Source organism: Ambystoma mexicanum, chromosome 6q (genome assembly GCF_040938575.1).
Source record: "Ambystoma mexicanum isolate Mex_15411 chromosome 6q, UKY_AmexF1_1, whole genome shotgun sequence".
In the NCBI taxonomy this organism is placed as follows: domain Eukaryota; kingdom Metazoa; phylum Chordata; class Amphibia; order Caudata; family Ambystomatidae; genus Ambystoma; species Ambystoma mexicanum.
In genome coordinates, this window is record NC_090937.1 from 1,424,586,132 (window position 1) to 1,424,610,540 (window position 24,409).

General features: G+C 47.0%; 1 protein-coding gene across 2 annotated transcripts in view; it reads left to right on the forward strand.

Moving 5' to 3' along the window:
* The first annotated feature begins 578 nt into the window (after positions 1-578).
* The window catches only part of LOC138516754 (signal peptide, CUB and EGF-like domain-containing protein 1), a 656,121-nt gene continuing 632,290 nt past the window's right edge, over positions 579-24,409 (forward strand). Inside the window, exon 1 of one of the 2 annotated variants that reach the window (XM_069632130.1) lies at positions 579-1,021. In XM_069632130.1, the coding sequence (XP_069488231.1) occupies positions 973-1,021 (49 nt within the window). In that variant the 5' untranslated portion in view covers positions 579-972. The remainder of the gene's footprint in view (positions 1,022-24,409) is intronic. The other variant, XM_069632131.1, reaches the window with a different exon arrangement.

A 24,409-nucleotide genomic window follows, 5' to 3' on the forward strand; every position in this document is an offset into this window, starting at 1 on the left:
ATCAACGTGGGAGAGTTTCAGGGAGTAGGTTCCAATTGGCAATGTTTCACAGGAGTAGGTCCAAATTGGAAAAGTTTCACGGTGGCAAAATTCAAATGGACCAAGCCGCACAATTCGAAAAATCAAAGTGGCAAACTTTTACAGTAGCAAAGATCAAAGTTGTAGAGTTCCACAGCAGCAAGTTCAAGGTAGCGAAATTTCACAGTAGCAGAATCAAAATGGCAAGGTTTCGCAGTAGCAAAGATCAGGTTGGCAAATGTTCACAGTAGCAGGTTTAAAGTGGCAAAATTTCAGAGAGAAAAAAATCAAAGGGACCAAGTCCCAAAAGAGCGTAAATCAAAGTGGCAAAGTTTCACAGTAGCAGGTTTAAAGTGGCAAAATTTCACAGTGGAAAAATACAAAGGGACCAAGTCGAACAAGAGCGTGAACCAAAGTGGCAATGTTTTGCAATAGCAAAAATCAAAGTGTCAAAGTTTCCCAGCGGTAAAAGAGAGCATCTTATATTAGCAAAATCGAGGAAGAGGAGTTTCAGATTTTGAAGTGCCAGAATCATTGTGATGCTTTGTCGTGACTGCATGATTCTGCATCGTCCTATGCACTTGCTCTGCAGTGCCGTAGTTGCTCACAGCGCCCCCTGTAAGGGACGCTTAACGTCCTCGTGCTTCAGCTAGACGCTTTTTGGAACACACACGCACAGGCAGTGCGCCTCCGGTTAGGTGACTTGTGATCCCAGTTCTCACGTGTGCGCTGTGCGTTAGCAGCTGGTCGCCGGGAGGAGGAGGGGCGCTTCCCGAGGCCACGTGCCCGGCTTGATTTGTTGACTGTGAGTCTGATTCCACGCGAGCACATGATCTCGGGGAGTCAGGTGATCTCGCCCGACTCGGCATCTCCAAAAAAGAGAAGCTAAGGGAGGCTGCGAGCAAGGCTGTGTTAGATGGTGCGCGGTGCTGGCGTGTTCCCGCTCTCAGCATCATGGGCAGGTCGCCGCTGCTGTGGGGCTTAAGCGTTGCCTGCTCCCTGGGTGAGTTGTGTGTGCAGAACCCATCGGTGCTTTTGCGGGCTGCAATCTGAGAAAGGGGTGTGTGTTACTGAGGTGTTTCGAGATAAGTGAAGACCTCGCTGCAACTCACAGGAATTCTTGGTTTTGTAGTGTTTTCGGTTGAGCTTTACTGTAGTTTAAGGAGTACCACTTACGGCCGACATTTGTAGTGGCAAATCTTTATTTTAAGATGTTTAGTGCGCCAGAACAGCCGTTTCGAATGCATACAGTGGTGATTTCTTTTATCTTCATAGTTTCAAATCTACGGCTTTGGAAATAATTTGCATGTTTGCGTGATATGTATTTTTGTGCCAGTTTCTAGGAAAAAAAAATTCTTTAAAAATATTCAATAATCCTGCATTCACAGTCCTCTGAGTAAAGCAAACCTACGGATACCAGAATGTCAAGACCCATGGGCTGAATTAACTCGTGTCCCCCCTATTATTATTCCGTTTGGGGTCGTTGTAATCATGGGTGGCGGCTTTTGTTGTTCGCTTTGGGGGAAGAATTCTTTTATTGTGGACTTATTTTTAACGCATTAGTGTGAAGGATTTAGTATCACGATTTTCAATAAAAAGTTGTATACGCCGTGAAGTAGTTGGTTAAAGGCGGTTGCTCTTCAGCCGAACAACCGTTACCTACATGTGGGGCGGTTGGTGAATTTCTTTTAAGTTGGAGAGACGTAAAAGTGTCCCATGAATAAGTATGAGTGACCGAGCCCGAACCAATCAAGAGAGTTTGGGGTATGGACGTTCTAAAAAATAAAAAAAAATCTATAGTTTTAAAACGGTGGATTTTACTGAAAATTTTCTGTGAACAATTGGATAAAAGCCACACAGTTTGCAATCGATTTTTTACGGCACGGGAAAATCCAATAGCTGCCAAGTCTCCAACATTGTACCGGATCACCATCTACCAATTCATTTTCACGATAACTTTGCCCTTAGTATATAAAACCCTCTGATGCTGGCTGTGATCATACATGTCCATTCACCAAAATATGCCAGTATCCCTGCTCTCCGTAACAACATACTTTTGTTGACTTTGACAGAAAACCAATAGCACTAAAAGAAAACCTAGGAAGACTGGCTGCACCAGTGGAGGCCAGTGCCATCGTGTTGGATTTTCCCTTGATGCCAGTGTAGAAAATGCTGTGCTACAGTAAGAATACATGCAGGGCTGCACCAGTTCAGGCTAGAATAGACATGTAAGAACACTCTGCATGCCGGCTTTGCCGGTAAAAAAGAACACTGCTGCACCAGTGTAGATCACCTTCAAACCATGCCTGGCACACACATTCATACAGGATATACACACCCTCATTCAAACATGCACACGCCCCCCCCTCCCAAAATTTGCATTGTTACAGACACCAACCCACACCTGCATACAGGCTTTTCTTATTTGCAGCCCCAATCTGGACTTCAGACACATCTGCATTACACCCCCTCTCATGATGAGCCTTCAGCTTCACATGCAGCACAGAATACTGGGGGGGGGGGCAGAAATCTGAACAAGATGGATCTAATGTACTCCTCTAGTAAAGAGGGAGGATAGGGAGGGGGGTTTGATCATTTTCCTGAAACGCGCAAGACATGAAATAGATCTAACTCGGCACTCAACATTCCTAGCACGTCATCTGTGGCTCACCCATGAGCACAGACTCCCCAGCAATGACCCCCCCCTTTCCCTCTTCCTTGCTGCACTTGCACATTCTGAATACTCACAAAGCATAGTAGGTTCGTACCTTCTACTCCCCTCAGCCCCTGCTCTGAAATATTGTTTTAATGCATTTCACACCCTTGCTCCCTTCTTGCCCTGTAGGCGCTTTGAAACGGTATGTCTTATTGTGTAAGCGCCTAACAACCACCAAACAATAAAAAATAAACTGAGCGGGGAAGCCCATTCCAGGTGTGAGCAGCTAGACAGGCAAAGCTATTTCACCATATTTCTTTAGGTTGTGTTGTGGTACAGTAAGAAATTAAAGTTCTTTGGATCGAAGGCCCTCCCTGAGTGGTGCGAATCTCTGACGCTCCACAAGATAGCTAGAGAGCAATCAGTTTAAGCATTTGGAAGTAAGAGTGCAGGTTTTATGGTGGCTTCTTTGTGAAACGGGCAGCCAATGTAAGTTGCCCCTTGCCGCACTTGTGCGTTGTTGCTTCTTAAGCCCATGGACAGCTCTGACCTTCAAGTATGAATTACCTGGAGCTTGTTAATATTCAGAGCGGAAGTGCCATCCAGTAAACTATTACAATAATCCAACGATTTTTGAAGATCTTAAGGCTGAGGCAATGACTGCTCTAGTCTCAAGAGACCGGTATGCGTGAATGTGCCTCAGTAAGTTGTTGAGATGGGTGCAAGTGAGAATCCTGTCTGAAGGTCATCTGGGAGCCGAAATACACTGCCGACCTCTTCACATACAGAGACACTTCGATGGTGCAACCAGCACAGCAATACACACATGACTTTAGAGAGAGTCTTGTTTCCTGAGCCTTTCTGTAAATCCTAGCTTTTTTAGAGCACTTCATTTTTTGATTTATGTGCACAATATAAATGCCTGAATAAGTTTCAGAATGCTGCAGAAGAACCAGAGAGATTGATTGATCGATCAATACCTGATGTTGGACACCGTTAGATCACCATAAACTATCCTATAGGTCTTACTGAGTTCAAGACGTAAGCCACACATGCACGAAGAGCCTTTATGGTAAACCGCTCTGCTTGTAGTCACAGTTTGACAGTTAGCTTGTAGTCACAGTTTGACAGTTAGCTTGTTATGTATCATGTGGACATTTGTTCATCAAATGATCCACCATAACTAAGATTTTCGAGGAAAAGGCAGCTCCATAACACAAAACCCACGTGTTAGGCAGAAACCTGTGCAGTTCCCTCTGGGACCACTGCAAAAGATTTAGGACTACAGGTGTTTTGCAGTAAACCCACTTGGTAGCAGTCTGTACCACACAGATTCACTTGGTAGCTGTGGCTGAGCAGTCCGACTTCCCTCAAGAAGAGTTAGGCAGTATACAGAGTATTCACAATAGGTCAAAAGAACATAGTAGAACAAGTAAACGCTGACCAGAGCTTGGTGTAAAAGAGATATAATCATTTATTTAAAACCACATCTAGAAAAACACACAGGCACTAATAGTAAGCAATTCAAAAACACGGTCACTAAAAGATATACACTCCCTTAGAAGAATATTAGACAAGTCTTAAGTAAAGCCCCACTTATTTTCAGACAGCGGTGAGCGCTTAATGCAGATGGCACTCTATTAATTTGTTTAAAAAGGGAGAGAAAAGCAGAGAATAATATGAAACCGATCCCAACACTTTCGTAAGATCAAAGCAAGAGAGGAAGGCAAATAAAACCGTGAAGTTAGAGTTCAGAAGGCCGGATCCACTTTAAGAGGATCAGAATGAAATGTGTCCAAGGTCACACGGTTGAAGTGCACAAGAGTCTTGCAAAGGTTCAAAAAGAGTTGGACCAAAAGAAAGGGACCAGTTAGAGGGTCAAGGTGGCCAGCCCAGTTCAGAAGGTTAAGGGGTTGTTATTACCTTGTAGCAATCTTTAGAAATGGAGGCCTGCCGGACACGGTACCTTTAAAATGGTGAGAATACTCCAGCGGGGGCAGTTGTTCCTAGCAGCGGATGCAAGTCGGTGCTTCGTCCGGGGGAAGAGAGGATCTCGTCGGGGAGGAAGACAGGAGTCCGTTGCACTGCCAGGGAAGAAACCAGCCGCGGATTTCTCAGGTAAAAGGAGCGGTCCTTTTATTCGCGGTCCAGTGGTAAGTGGCTATCCGGTTACCGGGGAGCTTGGCACGGGCAATTCGACCACAAGACGGTCTGGGGTGCGAAGAGAAGAAGGTAAACTGGTTGTGCCCACCAGTCGGGGGATCTTCTCTGTCGTCGGGAAGTGGTGAGTCGGTTCCGCAGGGCTCCACTGGTGGTGGCGTCGTGGTAGGTTGGCTCAGCTTCTCCCTCGTCGGATTCTCAGGTCCTGTGGCGACTTCTGAAGTTCCAGTCCCCAAAGCCCTGCTTTTATGCAGCACACCCCCATTCACTCAGCCTAGCTGTCAATCAAACATGCTACTTGGGCCAATCACACAAGAGTACGACTTGAGTTACCAAGGTAACTCAGTCCAGGGTGCCTAAACCCCCTGTTGCACCCCCTGTGGTACCCAGACAGAGTGGCACCACTTTTGGAGGCTTCTGTGGAGAAACCCGCCAAAAAGTGGAACAAAGGGCTCGACTTGGGTTGGAGTCACAGAAGAGAACACAAACGCCATTTTAGAATGGAGTCCTGGCAAAAAATACCAACCGGCGAATTAATATTAAATAAATAAACCAGCGGTATGTTCGCGGCTATGAGAATTAAATAATTAAAGTTGGTAGCCTCGAACAATGGGAAAATCCCATAGGGATATATTTGCAGTCGAATATAAAAAGTAGAATCGAATTGCCCCGACCAGTACATACACAATATGATGGTTTGTACTGGTTTCTGTTCATAATTTGGGACTAGTAAAGTCAATGGTCACTTTACATGCCCTGGGAGACAGTAGTTAGTCCCAGGGTATGGAGTCTATGGCGGGGTGTCACTATGACACCCCTGTGTTACTGCACAGAGGGTGCTGTGTAACACACATAGAAAAAACACGAGACCCTATGGTGTAAAGGAGCCCATAAAACACATTAACAGTCAAAGGAACACCATAAATCATGTCCAAGAGTGGGAGAAAAAGAGTCTCACTCTTGGCAGGAGAAAAAAACAAACTCCAGAAATCCAGCAAAGCTTCTGGGGGACTCACTAGATTAGGAAATTCAGCCAAAAGAGAGAATTCTCCCTAACACCACGCTCCTACCTTCAGAGATTATGTATGTGAGGCAATCATTTGTGAGAGGGGGAGTCATTTCTGTGGGAAGTAGTGTCCAGTTGGCTGCAAATGGGGCAATTTGAAGCAGATTGGGCCACTGACATTGCCAGTAAACCTGATGGATGTCAAGGACTAAATGTACATTCTATTGGCACTTGCCAGCATGTTAATGCTGCAGTGGTTGTATGTGGTTAGATTTGTCAGCTGCTAGTTCTTTGTGCATGCCAAGCTGCATCGTACCATGGGGTTTAAGCCGGAATAGCGCTATGAGTGTCTTCGAGGTGTGAGTGGGGCCGATAGGCAGGCCCTGAGTAACTGCTACAAAGAGTGGACCCTGTATTTGCACCATGGCAAAGTGGAACGTGGCATAGCATGAGTTAGCCAAACAACACAGTTGTAAAAACCTGTTCTGCGTGGATATGAACCAATGAATGTGAGAGACCGGGAGATTGCCAAAGTGAAAAAGGTTGCCCTTAGTTGTTACTATAGCTGTCCTAGCAGACTACCTAACACTATCTCCCACCGTGACACACACAGGTTCACACAATGGCACGTACTCAAACCGAAGCCCATTTGTTGACACTTCATTTCCCTACACACCACACTAACCCACCACAGCTGTATCGACCCAACTCCCCACATCTCTCAGCAAGACCTCACTGACGACCAAATAAGCAGTTTACATTAGCAACCCGGAGTGCACAATAACCACTACTCCAGACAAATTACACAATATCTAAAGACGCCCGCCACAGAGCCCTATCTCTTCAGATCTGCACACAGCATGGCAACCTTACCCTGCTCTGAGGTTGGTGCCCAACCCTCCTCTTGACATCAGCTGTGGGGTGAAGCTCTGGGCTGGGCCACTTCAGTGACTGGCAGCAACAGGAGAGGAGGACATTAGTGTTGGTCATGCTGCTTCAATGCTACACTGACTGGCTAGTAAGAATATATGTATCCCCCAATACAATCAAGCGATATGGGGCTGAAAGAAGCCCAGTGCTACCGGAACACTAAATCGGGCCCACTATAAGCGAGTTTTATTTACTAGCGTGAACTTAATCACTTAAGCACTACATTGTGTACAGTTTTAAGCACAGTGAGTTTACATTATTTTCCCAGGATCAAAGACTTTAGTTAATACAGGGGTTTAGTCCTTTCTCCAATTTAGGCACTTGACCACCCAACTTCCGAACTCGGTTAGTACAAATATTTAAGTTTTCTCTTTCAAGAACTACAATAATACCATCTCATAGTTTACTTGATAATATAACGGTCAGATAGCACAATGACCTAAGCTCTGCCCCCCCCTCACCCTGATATCTGACAGGTGAACCCCATCTTCCCTGAAAACTTCAAAGTTCTCATATACAATCTCCTTATGCTCCAAAACTCGCCATGGCCAACTCACTTCTCTACATCCCCCTAATAACCCTCATGTCCTTAATCCCCACCATCAAAACATTCTCTTGGGAGAAAACACTGTACCCAACTGCCCTAAACTTTATACTCCTACATTAACAGACACCCTGCATACATTGACCGGTCCTTATCGTCTTCAAAACATCTCTCCAGCTGCATCTGTGAAAGAAAAGACAAGATCAACACCATGCACAATTGAAATCAATCCACCTTACTGCACTCCGCTACTAATCCTCCCTCATATCCAAGACCTGACACTGTAAACCTCAAAAATTCCTGTTGCCCCCAATAATTCCATGCCCTACAGAAACCTTTCTCCTCCTCTGCACTCACTACCTCTCCTTTCTGGCCAATCCCTCAGCCCGTACCTTTCCCTGTACTGCTCATACTCTCCAACCCCAAACCCTTTACCACTTATCCTGGTATCCAAATTCTCCCCCTGACCAGATACCGAAAACCTGTTCTCCTTTACGTGTCTGCCCCATGTTTAGTTTCCCAAACCGAGCACCAATGCACCTCCCTTCCTCTAGCAGCCACATACTTTCTTTTCCCCCCTTATTTATGAGTTCCATATTCATTATATTCATGACCACTTCTATGCCCCAAAACTCCTAATTAAACCTTTGTCAATCTGCACCAGCACCATTATTATGCACCCCACCCCTTTTTGGACCCTACGCCACCAACTCTGTTCATCCCACCACGCCCAAACTCTCCCCCCAACCTGCTACACCCACCCCCCTTTTTAATTTCTCTGTTTTTTATTGTTTTTGTTTTCCAACGCCCTCAAATGTACTTTGAAAACCCGCCAACACTTCCGCAGAGCCATAACGGGTCCTTGTCAACACCTAGGCCCCTTTGACCCTTCTTTCCTATTTCCCCCCATTTATGTAATTATTTCCTTATTCCTTATTAGTTTCTTCTGAAACATTCTCTTGCCCTTATACCCCATGCCCGCCTACTCACTGCACTCTGACACCACCTGCCCACTGCTGCCCCCACTATTTTGTTCTGAAAACCGGAAAATCTTCTGATGTTCCCCTTGTCATTATTCGTCTGACTTATTTAATTTCCTAACCCACTAAAGCCCTAACCTGTGTGGTATACCAGCATTACGTATTCATGCACACAGCGCCCTGGCCTCCTCTGTCCATCATATGCTCTCCCATCTGGTACCCCCAAGTAATGCCGCAACTAAACCTCCCCCCCCCCAATATTCCACACTTAAACCACGAACTTTCTCTCCTCTGCCAGTCCATGTGATAACCTGTAACCGTAACCCAAGCCCAACCACCTCCTATATGGGGCTGGCAAATTGAACAGCATCTCATGGCTATCCGCCCTTGCATGGGGACTCCCTGCTCCCGCCACGACCATACCGACTTCTCCCCGCTCTTACCCTGCAACCTTCCTTCTTGCTCCCCACTGCACCGGGGGCCGTACCTGCGCCCTCCGTCCATGCAGTTCCATGTTCATCTATTTATTTATTCAAATTTGTTGAGCGCACATCAGCCCAGAAGCATCGTGGCGTTTGTTACAGACATCTTAGTTGCAAAGGAAACCGTAGTTACAAGTAGTACATAAATTACAGAGGAAATATATACAATAGCAAGGCAGTATATTTACGTGGCTTCTTGAGAGTTTGCTAGTTATTTTGCAAGGAACGAGGTTTTCAGTTTCCTGCGAAAGATGGGAAGTGAGTTTTCCGTTCGGATGTCTGAAGGGAGAGCGTTCCATGTCTGTGCTGCAATGTAGGGAAAACCTAGACCTCCGGCTTTGGCTTTTTTGATGCGTGGGATGCAGAGTAGGTTAGCGTATTGCGTCCTAGTGGGACGTGTGGAGGAAGGTTTGAGGATGGTATCTGAAAGATAGGACGGGGCGGAGAAGGAGAGGCATTTGTGAGTGAGGGTGAGGATTTTGAGGGTGATCCGTTCTTTGACTGGGAGCCATTGGGCTGAGAGCCTGGCCTGGGTGATATGCTCTCTTCTTGGGATAGTAAGAGCGGCCCGGAGAGCGTTGTTCTGCGTGATTTGTAGTCTATTTATGTTTTTGGCTGATGTGCCTGCTAGGAGAGCATTGCAGTAGTCCAATTTGGCTCCAATGGTTGCCCTCACTATGGAGAGGCAGTTAGGTTTAGAGAGGTAGGGCTTGATTGCCGTTTATAAGTTTGGTGGTGTGTGCGGATGCGGAAGTGATTGCGCTGACTTGTCTAGTCATTGATAGCGAAGAGTCAAGGTATACTCCCAGTGTCTTGACGGCTGTGGACACGGGGATGATGGAGTTGTCAATGGAGAAGTTAGTGTACAGTTTGTCCAGTTTGTCTAAGGTGTTCTGTTGACCTAATATCAAGATTTCAGTCTTTTCACCATTGAGGCAGAGGCCATTAATTGCCATCCATGCCTTGATGATGGTGTAGATAGTGTGGAGAGCCTTTGCGTCTTCGTTGTATGAGCCTGAGAGGGGTAGAAGTACTTGTGTGTCGTCCGCGTAGTTCGTGTAGGTGATGCCGTATGAGTCAAGTTTGTCAAAGAGGGGCTTGGTGAACAAGTTATAGAGTGTAGGTGCAGTGCAGGAACCTTGAGGGACCCCGCAGTGGATTGTCGTGGGAGTGGCGTTGGCGATGCCAGAGAAGACTTTCATGGCCCTACCTTCGAGGAAGGAAGTGATCCAGGCGGCTGCTTCTTTGGAGAAGTTGGCTGAGTGCGTGAGGTGGGAAGTGAGAATCTTGTGATCAACCAGATCAAACGCGGCTGAGAGATCTAGAAGAAGCAGAAGAGCCGGCTTGCCTTTGTCCATGATTTGGGTGATCTGGCTCTTCAGATCTACCAGGGCTGTTTCTGTGCCATGTCCTTTCCGGAAGCCCGATTGCCTCGTCCCGAGGATGGAGTGGGTTTCCAGAAAGTGTTGGATTTGGCAGTGTGCGGCTTTGTCCAGTAATTTCAGCAAGAATGGCACAGTGGTTATTGGTCTATAGTTGTTGGGTTGTGAGGGGTGAAGAGTCGTTTTTTTAGGAGAGGCCGGACCCAAGCCTCTTTGAGGTTGGCTGGGATGATGCCTGTTTTAAAGGACGCATTGATAAATGCCGTGAGGAGCGGCGCAAGGCAGTCTGCGCAGTCTTTGACTAGTTTAGGTGGGCAAATGTCGCCTTTGCAAGGGGAGTGTTTGAGGTTTATTAGGTTAATAACTTCTGTTTCAGTGACATCTCTGAAGGAGAAGTCCGGTATGGTGGGCTTGGAGGAAGTGGGTGGGGTGTTGGTCGGTTTGGTTCCTGTCTGGTGAGGAAGTGCTTTGCAGTGTTCTTTGATTTTCTTTTGGAGAAGGTCAATTTTGTGAAGCATGGCAGCTTGAATGCTGGTACACCACGCTTCATCTTTGATTATTTCATCTGGAGTATTGGGGGGGGGGGGGAGATGAGCTCATTAAAGATTGCGAAAATCTCTTTGGAGTGTGACTTTCTTGTTCATTGGCGATACAAGTGTTGAAGGCGTTGGCTTTGGAGATAGCTCTCTTGTATTGGTGGGAGATTAAATTGAATATGTTTTTGGTATTGGTGCAGGGGTCAGATTGCCAGTTTTTTAGTGCTGCTCTTTTGTGGGATCGCATTGAGTGCAGTTCTTCAGTAAACCAGGAGTTGGAGCAGTGCTTTAAGTGGGCCGGGGCCTGCCGGGGCCGGGCCCCGGCAGTCTCCAGAAAGTGGGGCTGAGCCGGGGCCCAGCCGGGGCCCCCCGTCCCACACAACATTGCGGGATGCATTATCCCGCCGCGGCCGCAGCCGCGACGGGAGATGCGCCCGTCATTATGTTGGCCAAGCTGACAGAAGTGCCAGCCAGCCACAGCGACGCTGAGGCTGGCGGCACTTCTGTCAGTTAGTGTAACTCCCTCTGATGACCCCTCATCAGGGTCATCAGAGGAAGTTACTGTCCCTTTGTTTTCCCTCCCCAGGTCACTGACCCCCACGGGCTCCGTGATCTAATATGCAGATTAAATCATGGAGCCCGCGGGTTCGCAGAGGGTGAAAGACACCTCGGGCTCAGTGATAGCAGATAGATCACAGAGCCCGAGGTGCCTTTCTCAGTCGGCAAAGCTTTATAAAAGATGCCTTGAACTGTGTACGTTTCAAGCCATCTTTTATAAAAGGTAGAAATATTTCTATGTTTATAAAAGACGGCTTGAAACGTGCACAATTCAAGGCATCTTTTATAAAGCTTTGTCGACGGACAAAGCCACCTTGCGGTTTGTTTCGTCCGTCATGCCTTGAATTGTTTACGTGTCAAGCCATCTTTTAGAAACATAGAAACATGTTACAAATATCTATGTTTATAAAAGGTGGCTTGAAACGTACACAAACCATAGTAAGGTAAGCACACAAGTGTGCATAACTTACTATGGTTTGTGCACTTTTCAAACCACCTTTTATAAACATAGAAATATGTAACATTGCTATGTTTATAAAATATGGCTTGAAAAGTACACACACCATAGTAGTACGCATACAAACATATAAATGCTCACATACATTTATAGATTTGTTTGCGCACCTTACTATGATTTGTGCACTTTTAGGCCACGCCCACAAACGAGGGCCCCCCCTCAATTTCTTACCCCACTTAAAGCACTGAGTTGGAGTGTAAGGATTTCTTCTCTTTTTTCCATTCGAGTGGTGCTATTACATTGATAGCTTTGGAGAGGACATCTTTGTAGATGTCTGCTAGGATATTGGGCTCGCTAGCGAATCGGGGGGCTAACACTGGGGTATTGAGGTATGGGCGTAGGTTCTCCTCTGAGTTTTTCAGAGCTTCTGACTTGTGCAGCTCTGGCAGGGGTCAGAGTCTTAAGGTTTTTGGTGATAGGAATAGAGAACTCTATGCAGTTGTGGTCAGTCCAAGGCAGTGAGGAGTTGGAGGTGATAGAGGAGAGGCAGTTATGGTCTGCGATCCAGTCAAGTATGCGGCCTTTGATGTGAGTAGGACTTTCTACTTTTTGGATGAAGCCCAGGTCATTGAGTTCCTTGGTGAGAGTGGCTGCAGATTTGTCCTTGGGATCATTAAATCCGAGGTTGATGTCCCCTAGTAGAATGGTTTTGGTGGAGCTTTTGATATTGTTGCTAAGGATGTGTAAGATGTTGTCCTGGGAGTCTGGGGAGTTGCCTGGGGGGCGGTATAGTAGGTGAATGTTGATGGTGCTGTTGGGTGACAATGTGAGTTTGGCCGATAAGAGGTCAGAGTTATTGGTCGAGGGGTGACTGACAGGTCGTAGCTGTAGGTTCTCTTTGTAGATGAGGGCTACTCCGCCTCCTATTCGATCTGGCCTATCTTGTCTGAGTATGGAGAAGCCCGGTGGTAGTGCAAGTGTAACGGCAGGGCCTGATGCTTCATGTAACCATGTTTCGGTGATGGCTAACAGGTCAATGTTATTACTGGTTATAATGTCATGAATATCAGAGGCATAAGCTGGGAGATAATCCATTATCATTGATGCTTACTGCACCAGGGGCCGTCCGTGTACCTCCGTCCATGCAGTTCCATTTCAATGCCGTTCCCCACTGCACCAGGGCCCATCTGTGTACCCCCGTCCATGCAGTTCCATCTCAATGCCGTTCCCCACTGCACCAGGGCCCATCTGTGTATCCCGTCCATGCAGTTCCATTTCCGACTCGTTCCCCCGCTGCACCAGGGGCCATCTGTGCACCCACGTCCCTGCAGTTCAATCTCAATGCCTTTCCCCCTACTGCACCAGGGCCCGTCCGTGTACTCCGTCCATGCTGTTCTATCTCGCTACCGTTCCACCTCCCCAGCACCAGGGGCCAACCATGCACCCACTTCCAAGCCGTTCAAACCACCGCCCCTGTTACTTCACTTAGCATCACTGCCCACTTTCACCCCTTGCCCTTGTGTGTTGCTCTAACTCTGCTCCTCAATCTGCACACAAAACCGGTTCTACCCCTTTTTGCTCTAAACTGTTTAGCTAGTTTTACTTTTGTAGATCCTCACTTCCCTTCCTTTCTTTCTTTTAACTTCTTCCCTGTTATTATTTCCATGTCCCGTCCCTGATGAAAAGTATAACTGCCCAATGTTCATCTCCTCCCATTCCTCTCTCCTTAACCTCCTCCAAACTTCCCCCCTTAAACCAACATTTTCTCCCAGACTTAGACCCTGCCAGTTACTCCATCAGTCTAAAACCTTTTGCTGACCTGTATTCACCCAACTTAACTGTCAGCAAACTCCGCTGACGCCCCACCCGCTTCCCCTTAAGCCCACAAACTAACGATGTATGATAACTTATTACTGTGATGCCGTTCACGCAAACCCACCAACTTCTTGCCCCGATAATGTTCAAGAAATTAATTACATTTCGATAGCTCTCTTGAGCTCACAACCTCATGCACCGTAGTCGGACGTCCTACCATTGCACCAATGTTTTAGCCTATTCCTTCATATAGGAACCCTTTCCACCTGGCCACCGCTAACCCCCCCCAACCCCCCAGAAAAATTGCTGGCTCCATCCTTCCCCTTCCCCCAGCCCTGTCCCGTGTGGGACAATCGACACTGAGGCAGTAAAAGGGGTACCTGCCATCCTACCCTTCCGCCGAGCTCCTAAACCACAAGGCCCAGAAGGGTCATACAACCACCCCATCTTACACCTCATGCCCAGGTAGGCTGAACCCCAATTTCCCTTGAGCCCTTACACTCTTCTCTCACTTAACCAATCACCATTTATCCTACCCTCAAGTACCCTATATTCACTTTAAAATAGAAAATCCCTCTTATCCTCACCTTCCCTCCATCTTGAGCCCTCCACTCAGTCACGGCCAATTTCCGATGATCATACTCTTCGCCAGGCAGATATGGGGGGTAGCGTGCCCCCCCCATCTGCAGATAGCTCCCTCTGGGATGACCTCCTTGCCCCATCAAACTTGCTGTGCCACCCCCCGTCCCGGAGTTCGAAGCAGCCCCAAACACCATCCTCTTCCCTTCAACTATCCCTCACGCTCTCCCCTGCTAACCATCAGTATACTGTACTGACTTGCTACCCTCAGAGTCTCACGGGTACCGGGCCCGCCCCCTTTCCCTGTATCCTATGCCCCGTCCCCCTTCCTACCAGACCCCAAGGGGTGTATCTGAACCTTAAAAAATCCCCTTCCGCCTTGCACCTTACACCGAGCTCCCTTGCTCTAGCTGTGCTTCAACCAAGCACTGCTGCCCCTATTGTACTCCTGCTCGCATTTGAGTACGGGCACGCTATACAAGATGTATGACATCCTATCCTCCTTCCGCCGGCTCGTTCTGCCGTTCCACTTTCCGTACTCATCATCCCCTTCAAAACACCTATCTTGTCCCTCCAGTTCTCCGACCCATTTCCTGTTATTACCCCCAATCCTGTTCCTCCTGGGATATCCATTCTCCCTGCATAATTACCCTTTATTTTCATTTATTCATTTAATGCGTATGCGATTTCTTTAATCGCATCCTAACCACAAATAAACCTTCTGCATCACCTTCACACCCCCCACCTTACCCTTCCCAAATACCAATGCACCTTCAGTCCAAATTCCGCTCACCTTTGTCCAAGAACGTTGCAGCTTGAAGCATACACCCCACCGCCGTTGCACTGCCGTAGCGCGAAGCGTACAACCCCACCGCCCGCTGCTCTGTCACTGGGAGGGGGACCATGCAGATCTCTCCCCGTTCACTGCAAACTCCAAACTGCTGATGGGGGGGGGGGGGGGGCGGAGGAGCTGTCCAAAATCTCTCCCCACTCTCAGTGCCGGTGACGGCGTTCCAGCCATCTCCGTACACCAAGCTGTCGGTCCCAGGGACGTGCAATTCCCTTCTGCTCCTGTTGTAAGGGGGGGTGTACTAGCCCCTCCCCCTGCACCCAGGGATGATGGCGTTCGCCAACCCCCTACAGACTCATGGATCAGCCGTGGCTGTACTGACACCATAAACGCCACCCCCCCCTAAGGAGACCCTGTGGCCCTCCTCAGGTGGTGGCCCCCCACCCTGGCATATGCCCCCTGGCTCCCTTGCACCCCCTCCTTAACTCAACTAGCCCAAAAGCCTTACTTACCTAATATTATCCACCCCTACTCCTCCGATCACACTGCCAGAGGCATTGGCCTTTACCCTTGATGTTCCTCTCAGACAGTGGCTCACCTGGCCCTGCCCGCTAGCTGCTCCCTCCCCACTCCCAACCCATTGCAGCCCCCCCTTCTGCTAACTGATGATACCAAAACAGGGGGAGGGCCAATCTCACCCCCCACACTGTGTATGAACCCCCCAAACTGCCCCTCCTGGACCCCCTCCTCCCCCCCCTCTTTCCCCCAACCCGCCCTACCTCCTAGAGCCCCTTATGCCGCCCACGCGCCCCCAAAGCATCGGGTGCCGGCAAAGGCCCAGGCAACAGAAATGGCGCTAACTTCCAAACGTTTGTTTTTATTATTATTTTTTTAAATATATATTATTGGGCCAACCACTCCCTCTATGCACCCCTTTTATTTATTTCTTTATTATTATTTATCTATGTTCTTTTTCTCTTTTTTTGTTTTTTTTTTTCTTTTATAAAACCCTACCCCCAAACTGCCCCCCCCCTTTCTCCTGCCCGCCGCTCAGGCACAGAGCGGCAGGTATGCCCCCCGGTCAACAACCGCGACCGCCCCCTACCGGCTCCTCTGTCACACCGCACTTGCGTGTGGCTGACAGCCTACTTTACAACGCGGCCCCTTTAAGGCAGCGTGTTGCACCGCCCGGCCCCGAGGCCCACTCCCCAAAGCAGCGACTCCCCAGCCCTCGCCCCACGTAAGTCAAGGGGGGTACCTTATCTACGGTACCCCCGCTATCCGCACTGACCTACATCTACCTTCCTTTTTTTTTTTAAACTACCCGCTACCTACCTATGCTACTCCACCCGCACAATACCCCACCACCTCATTCACTAGCCCTCCCTGCTCACCTCGCTAACCTAATAGGCCCCGAGGTAGGGAACGCTCGATAGCAGGAGACCCTGACAAAAAGACTTCCCCCCCCATAACGGTCTCCTGCTCTCGAACATTCCCTGCCCCTTAAATACCCCCCCCCCCCTGCGGCAGTCTACGCGCAGGCCAGCTCGCTAGCCTGTGCAGCGCCCAAAACCACCCCGGGGCCCCCCCTTTCTGCCCATCCTCCACGCTCATTTCACTTTGGTACTGCAAGAGAGCAAATGTATTACAAACTAATGTGCAACGTTCAGACACCGTGGATTCCTTGGGAAAGTGGGTCTGCCAGCAAGATGAAAGGAAGTCTAGCAGAAATGAGACCCGTCTGCTGCTGCGCAGGTGCTATAGACCTACACGTGACGAGATCTTGCGAGTCCTGGGTGCACCCTTCAGAAGTGTCCTGTGCTCTGGAATTGGCATGGTGAAAACAAAGGTTTGTTCTGAAGTGGCAGTTGCCTGGTTATACCTGTGCCATTGCTAGGAAGCTCTAGTCTGGAATCTCCTGGATACAGAAACCATCCCTGGCAAGGGGGAGCATTGTGCCAGCACACACCTAATGTGGGATGGCTGCTTAGCCTAATCCTAGATGCAAGACTAGAAACCTGTTGTACTGCTCCTGCAGTGGGTGAAGTTTTCAGCAGGAAGGCTTGCGACTGATTGCCTCTCGCCCTCACATCACAACTATGCCATGGTTGCTCAACCCCATCATCCGCGTCCTCTGTAGTCCGCTGTTGCAGGTTGGGCAGTGTTTACTGCAGATAGTCTCTGAGGTTCTTTAAAGGTTAGGACCTAGACTAGCAGACCCTTAGAATCCACCTTCAATTCCCATCGACCAGTAACAGTGAATGGCTTTTTTCTGTGAACTAATAATCCTAACTCCCTCTTCCCCCTGCGGCACCTTCAAGTGGCATTAAATGCTACATCAGCAAACTGCTCCTCTTAACCCCTGTGGTAGGTCAGAAGAAGGAGACATTTATTGTCCTATTCAACGAGTGGTTTATTAAAATAATCTTACAGATCCCTATTCTATGGGTTGACCTAAATGACTGTTCTAAAGCACACAGTATGTTTCACCTCCCTCTCGACAGATTTTTTTTTTATTATTCTACTTTTTAATCCCAATATATAGACTTGGCAAATGTGCTATGCAATTGAGATTGGACACATTTTATTTATAAGTGTTGTTGTGGGGAGAATCCACCCAAACCCTCCTCGGAAGGGGTTGGACTCGCGTGTAGCATTCACTCGCACAGCAATATATATATTGGGGCCACTGGGGAAAAACCTTTTCCAGGGCCACTTTAGTTTCTAGTTCGCAGGGATGGAATTGGGCCAGAACAAGACAGAGCTGCGCTCCAGCAAAATGTGTCAGACCAGAGCACTGTTGCGTGTAGACCCGAGGCCCAACATTACATTTTTTTAAGTCAGTTATGGTAATTATTCCTATCAAAAATGGGGGAAATTAGTTTAAGAATATACCTTTTTCAGCTCATTCTAAGTAAACAAACTCTAGTGTATTCATAAGAAAGATTGTTTTAGTCCACGTCACCAGTTTCTGTATGAGCAACAACCTACACCTATCTAACACGTTTTTACAAAAAACAGGGGGATAGAGTAGATGTGTCATAAAAATGGGCGAGTGCCATACCTGAACAATCTACTCCTAGTGCCAATGATTTCAATCGGAATATGATCCTCTCATCAACTGTTAAAACGTATAATGGTGCTGTCTATATAGTCTGCTGGTTGAAGGGATCAGAATAGATTGTACAGATAGTGAACGCTACCTCGGAGTGGACCTTGAAACTAAAAAGAACGTCCCGGAGTGTGACAGGGTTCGGAAGAGGAAAGCCGCTCGGTTAACGGCTCTGATTGCCCTGTTTAGTAAGAGCTCTGCAGGCTTTAGTCTGAATGGAATCCTGAGCTTGTATAAGCAATGCCTCTGGCCGGCTGTGGTTTGCGGCCTAGAATTTCTTACACTGGCTTACTTGTCGTGGATTGGCAACCTAGAAACCTGCTTCGGGCGTAGGATCCGAGGACTCCCATCCTGTGTTCCCATCGAGGCCTTACGCCTTGCATTGGGCTTAATCTCAATGGAAGCCTTGGTACTTATGAAGCGTGGCCTGCTGTATCTAAAGGCCCAGAGTAACCCGCAATGTGCTCTATTGAGACTATTGGCATCAGATATGATGAGCAGAGAAAGTACACCATATGTAAACTCCTTGGAACTATTAATTGGTCACCTAAGTGGGGAGTTATTTGAAGCTGCACAAGGAATTTAAATTCCAAATAGTGGATTGGGGCGGGATAAACGATTACACACGTTTGCAGCGCCTCAAATCTTAGAATTTTGGGTGGAGATATTAGATAGGCTGGAGGCGATTTTGTCCGTGCTTTTTCCCAGGATGCCTATGCAGGTGTTGCTGTTGTCGGGTAGGGGGCGTTGTGCCGTTGCTCGTCAATACGTACAATTGGTTGACAAGGCACTAGTGGTCGCACTGAAACAAATACTAATGGTGTGGAAGACGAGAAAGAAGCCCAGAGTAGAGAATTGGATTAATGATTTGTTGGTATTGTCAAACTTTGAGCAGGTGATGTTTGTGAGACAAGGAAAGGAAAATAAGTATCAAGATCTTTGGAAACCATTTACAGATCTATATGGTGAATGTGTATCTGAGGATTAGTTGTTTCTGTTGGATCCGACTATCTTATTTATGTGTATCAGTTGAGGATTTCCCCCCGTTTTGTTTTTGTTCTGTTTTATGTAGTCTGTGTGTGGTCTTTGTCTTTGTAATGTTCTATGTTGTGTTATTTATTTTTAAAATTAATTGTAATATTTTGGATTAGGTATCTTTTATATTGCGATTGATACGAAATGTGTCTTGTATTATCAGAAATGTTTCAATTCTTATCCATGATTTGGACTTTGGTTTTGCTTCTGTACCTATAAAACACTGAGTGTTATGTTTGATACTCTGTTTGAACTTTCGGTAATGTATATTTTGTTTATTGAAAATAAATAATAAAAATAAATCTTAACATCATGTCCCATATCTGTTATACCCCGTGAGTGCCACAACAATACCTACTGATCTGCCCCTTGGGAGATCTATACTGCTATTTCGATAAAATCTGTTGCCCGTATTAGCTAATATCGGTCCATCACTAAAAATGAAGCGGTGCAAAATGATCTGTTGTGTCTGCAAACATGTCAACCATGTGGAAACGGTGAGACACGTCCTCACTGAGTGCCCTGGTATGGTAACTTCCATCCTATTAAACCTGGCCCTATTAAACCTGGCTGAACATACTCCTAACTATCAGCGAGAGCCTTCAGGCTCCACTGCTTGAATACATGGATCTTTTTTGAGTGGCTGGTCACTGGTATTAGGAAATGGCAGTTTGGCCCGTGACTTGGAGCGCTATTGGTCAGCCTTAGCCATGATGACGGGTTTATTGGGCGGGAAGGGGTGGTTGACTCTGTCCTGTTTCTGTTTTTACCTGCCCTGATTTGTTATGGTCATGTTTTGGTTTGTTTTCATGGGATGATTTGCCCTTGTATTTTCTGACATTCTGTTGATGGCGGTATCGTTACCATCTTATTTTATTTGATCTACTCTGACTTGTATATTCGGTTGTTGTATTGCATTTTAATCTATTCTATTTGTAGGTTTAGTACCTTGACCATTGAATGCTTTGAACATCAAATGATATTGTTCGGAGTTTTATAGAATAGACTGAGCTGTATGTCGTACAGCCTAGTAGTATTGGTATAATTTTGTTTTACATTTATCAAAGTTTTTATCAGATGAAACCTGTTTTGATTTGTTTGTATACATTTTATGTGTAAAGTTTATGACTAAAACACATTAAAGTGTGTGTTTATTTATATATATATATATATATATATATAGTGCTGTTTGTACTGATCATCAACTACATGCATGGGGAACAAGGGACAACAAAATAAACAACGATCTTACTAGGCTCAGTGACATTAAGAACCCACAAGTGCATGGAAAAGGGGGGAAAGTGCGTGGAAGGGGGAGAAGTGGAAAGTGGGGAACAGAGGAGAGAACAGAATAAATGATAAGAGCATTAAATAAATGCAGTGAAAAGTGGTAGTGCAGCCAGCAAGTGGCAAGTGCAAGATTAGTCAAGATAGTGTATAATGATAAGTGCAGAAGACGAGTAGGGGACTGTATGGGTACAGATACAGAATCCCAATGCAATTGGTGGCCCTGGGGCAGTGCTGGAGATCGGCAAGGCGAACAGGTACCTAGGCCCGAAGGACAGTGTGTCCAGGTGCACAGTGCCGAGAGAGAAATGCAAGTCAGCAGGGGAGAAGAGGGGCAAAGGTGGAAGCGAAGAGGAAGGTCTTGAGGTGCTTCTGGAACCAGAGATAGTTTCAGGGTGGCCGGGGGCTGTTCCAAAGGGAGACCTCAGCTGAAGACCGAGATATGCCCCGAGCTTGTTTCTTTGAAAAACGACTGACCCTGAGGGAGTTAGAAGTAGAGGAGCGAAGGGCTCAAGAGGGGAGGTATTTGCAGAGGGATAGTTGAAGGTATTTTGGACCCAGGCCCCAGAAAGCCTTGTGGACAATGCAGAGGGTTTTAAATGTAATTCTTGCATCCACTGGGAGCCAATGAAGGGATTTCAGAGCTGAAGAGATACAATCCCAGGGCTTGAGGCCAAGGACAAGTCTTGTACTCCTGTTCTGGATTAGTTGTAGAGTGCGGAGCGTGGAGGCTGGTAGATTTAGAAAGAGGCTGTTACAATAGTCCAACCTGTAAAGAACTAGAGCTTGGAAGACAGTGAGCTTCTGAGGGAAGGAGAGGAAAGGCAGAGTACCTCCAAGGTTGACTTTTTCGAGACGTCAGTGATGTGTGTGGAGTCAAAGATGACCCCAAGATTCTTAGCCTCGCAGGTAGGGGTAGGAGGCGGGCCAAGGGAGGCCGGCCAGTGAGTGAGTGAGGGGAAAAGATGGTGAAGGTGTAACAATGAGGAGGATCTCGGTCTTGTTGGCATTTAGACCGAGCACACCAACTTTTCATGACGATTAGGCAAGGAGAGGAGGTGGCTGAGGGAAGCCTGAAAATGAGTTGGGTTTTATCAGCATAGCCCTGGAAGTTTGAGTAGAAGATGGAAATACAACAGGCGAGAGCTGGCAGGTATTGGTTGAAAGGCCAGGGCGGGAGGTTAGACCCCTGGGGAACACCTCAGGTGGAGAGGGAGATGGAGGATAGGAAGGCCCCAAGTTGTTCCTGGGAGGGTCGATCAGAAAGGAAGAGGTCAGCCAGGCCACAGCCTGATCGGTGATACCCAGGTTGTCACAGAGATGATTATGCAGGATGGGTATGGTTGACCGTGTCGAAGGCAGAGGAGAGGTCAAGTAGGATGAGGACGGAGGGAATGTTGGAGTCAAGGTTGGAGAGCAGGACTTCACAGATGTTCAGGAGAGCTGTTTCCGTACCTCTGGCAGATCTGAATCCAGATTGTCGGATCTCCATGACAACCAGAGTCAGAAAGACGGTTAAGCTAGGAGCTTCCCCAAACAGGGAGCAATGGAAATTGGGCGATAAATAGCCAGACAAGAAGGATCAGCCGCGGGTCCCTCCTGGTTTTCGTTGAAATCAATTTACTAACTCATTCACAACATTTCGTGTATCAAAGATGTTGCTCACCACTGTACTATTTCACATTATTCATTGAAAAAATATTTGATTAATATTTAAAGTGCAAATGCTACACATTTAAGTTTTCCCATTTCACTCCCCTTCTAAAATTCACCTGCCACCACTCACCACGGAAACAGGTCGCTGCACAAGCTATTGGGCCGTTACGACAGCTGCCTCTAATCACCACACAAAGTAGTCTCCTGTCTAGGTACCGGCAAATTGGTGCAATACGCACGAATACTGCAGACACTCCTTCTTCTTCCACCTATTTACATATTTCACTTGTACTACTTCTCACTTCCCCACTCTTTCCCTCCCTTCTTGCCGCCAACACATGACGTATGGTATATTGTCCATACCCTTCCGCGGGCGCACTGTTCTCTGATACACCATGGCAGTGTTTGCCAATAAATGTTGAAGCACAGCACGCTTCTCTCCAGCCAACCACCGGCCGCGTCCAATATATGTGATATCTGGGTCCACTCCTGAGTGGACCCAGCTATCACACATTTTTTGGAGACGTACATTTCAGTTCTTTGCAACAAAAGTACTGATCGGATTCCCATCAAACGCACACAAGCACGCTTTCTGAACCAAGCACCCGCTCTTGCGGAAACCTCCTATAACCCGCCACGTCCTCCCCCACCAAACAACCCTCCCCCATCCCCCCCTGTGGCCACGGCCGGCCTGCTCGAAACCTAAACAAACATATAAAAATAAATTAATTCAGAGTTGGCCGTATACTTATTTTTTATCAAAGTTTGGTGTGGATTCCTCCAGCGGGAGCAAAGTTATAAACTGCTGAAACAGTGGCCTTCCTATGGGTTTATCAACTTAACCATAACTACACGTGGGCCGTGTAAAATATATATGATGAGCGAGAAAACTCAGATGGGGTCTTTACATTGCACTGAGTAAAGCTGCAGCTGTTAAACTACTCTAGCTCGATGAGCATTTTGAAACTAACACTCTGTCCTGGTGATTCATTATTTGCTAGACTCAAAATAAAATGGAGCTATTATTTTACATTCCTAAACGTAGAAGGATGGTCTGGGTGTGACCGGCCTCTGAACGCGCCATGTGCAGTGACTGACGGACTTCACTGCCATCAAAGATAAATCGACTGTAGGTCATTGTCTGTGGAGAAGGAGGGCTGCTACGCACTCATCAAACAGTCCCTCCAAGAATTCCGTGATCAGAATGACCAGTTTTAAATCAGCAATAACTCCATGGCAAAAGGAGCATGAAAGGAATAATGTTTACTTTGGGCCTGAACAATGTATATCATTCCATGCTCTGGGCGTGCCCAACTTGGCAAATAACCATTCATGTAGAATACTGATCAAGCTAAATATTGTTTGCCGAGGATCGCAAGTCAGCACTGCAAATCTGTACTCTGCAGGGGCTGCAAAAAAAGCAGTGTCTGGAGGTGTTGTAGCTGGGTTGAAGGGGCAATGCATGGGTGTATGTGTCGGTAGGAGCGAGAGAGGAACAGTTAGCTTGTGCATAAAGTGCAGGGTACTCGGAAGAGCTAATGGGTTAAGTGAGTAGGACTGCAGAACACAGAGGCATCGTCACAAGGCTACAGGAGGCGTCTAGACAAGTGAGGGCAGACCATTTAAAATAAGAATATCCAAATGGAGTAGGTGGCATAGTAGGGGCAAGTTGGTGGCTAACTTATACTTTGATCCGTTTTGAGACACTAGTACTGCATTACTATTGCAAGTAACTTACTCGTGCAGAGCACAAGAGGTTAGGACAAACAGTTTGCTCAAAATCAGACGGATTGCAGAGGAGTGGAATATTTGTGGTGATTGTCTAGGGGGGTGATTGTATATGGGGGGGGGGGTTGTAGTGGGCTGGGCATTTAGAAGACGCCAAGAGCTGGCAAAGCAACATCACATGGGGCGAGAGTGTAGGGGTTCCTATATAGAGGCTACCAGAGTGTAAGTGCACAGAGAAGATGGGTGGGGGGAGGGGGGTGGAGTGGTGTTCTAGACAAAAAATAATTATATTCTAGCCTTATAGGTCGAGTGATGGGTCATTATTGCAAGATAATAACCCTACCCCAAAAAACAAAGTTATGGTCCTTGAGGCCTATTATAATGGCAGTAATAATATAGGTTTTGGAGATCTAGTGTAGGAGTAAAAAAAGTAAGTTCGCAATGAGACCGTAAATTGACAAACTGAGTTAGTAAATTTAAAGGTTTTATTTTGTAGCATTTATAACCGAAACTTTGTATTCAAATGTTAGGAATTTCAGTTGCAAAACTGGACCAGCATAAAATTTGGCTAAAATGGAACGAGTTTAACGTGAGCATACATTGGGGTTAAAAGTAAACGCTTTCTCTAAGTGAAAGCATTTTCCAATATTTTAGCCTTCTCGTTGGTTTGCTAAATAGGAAGTTGAAGTGAAAAAGTT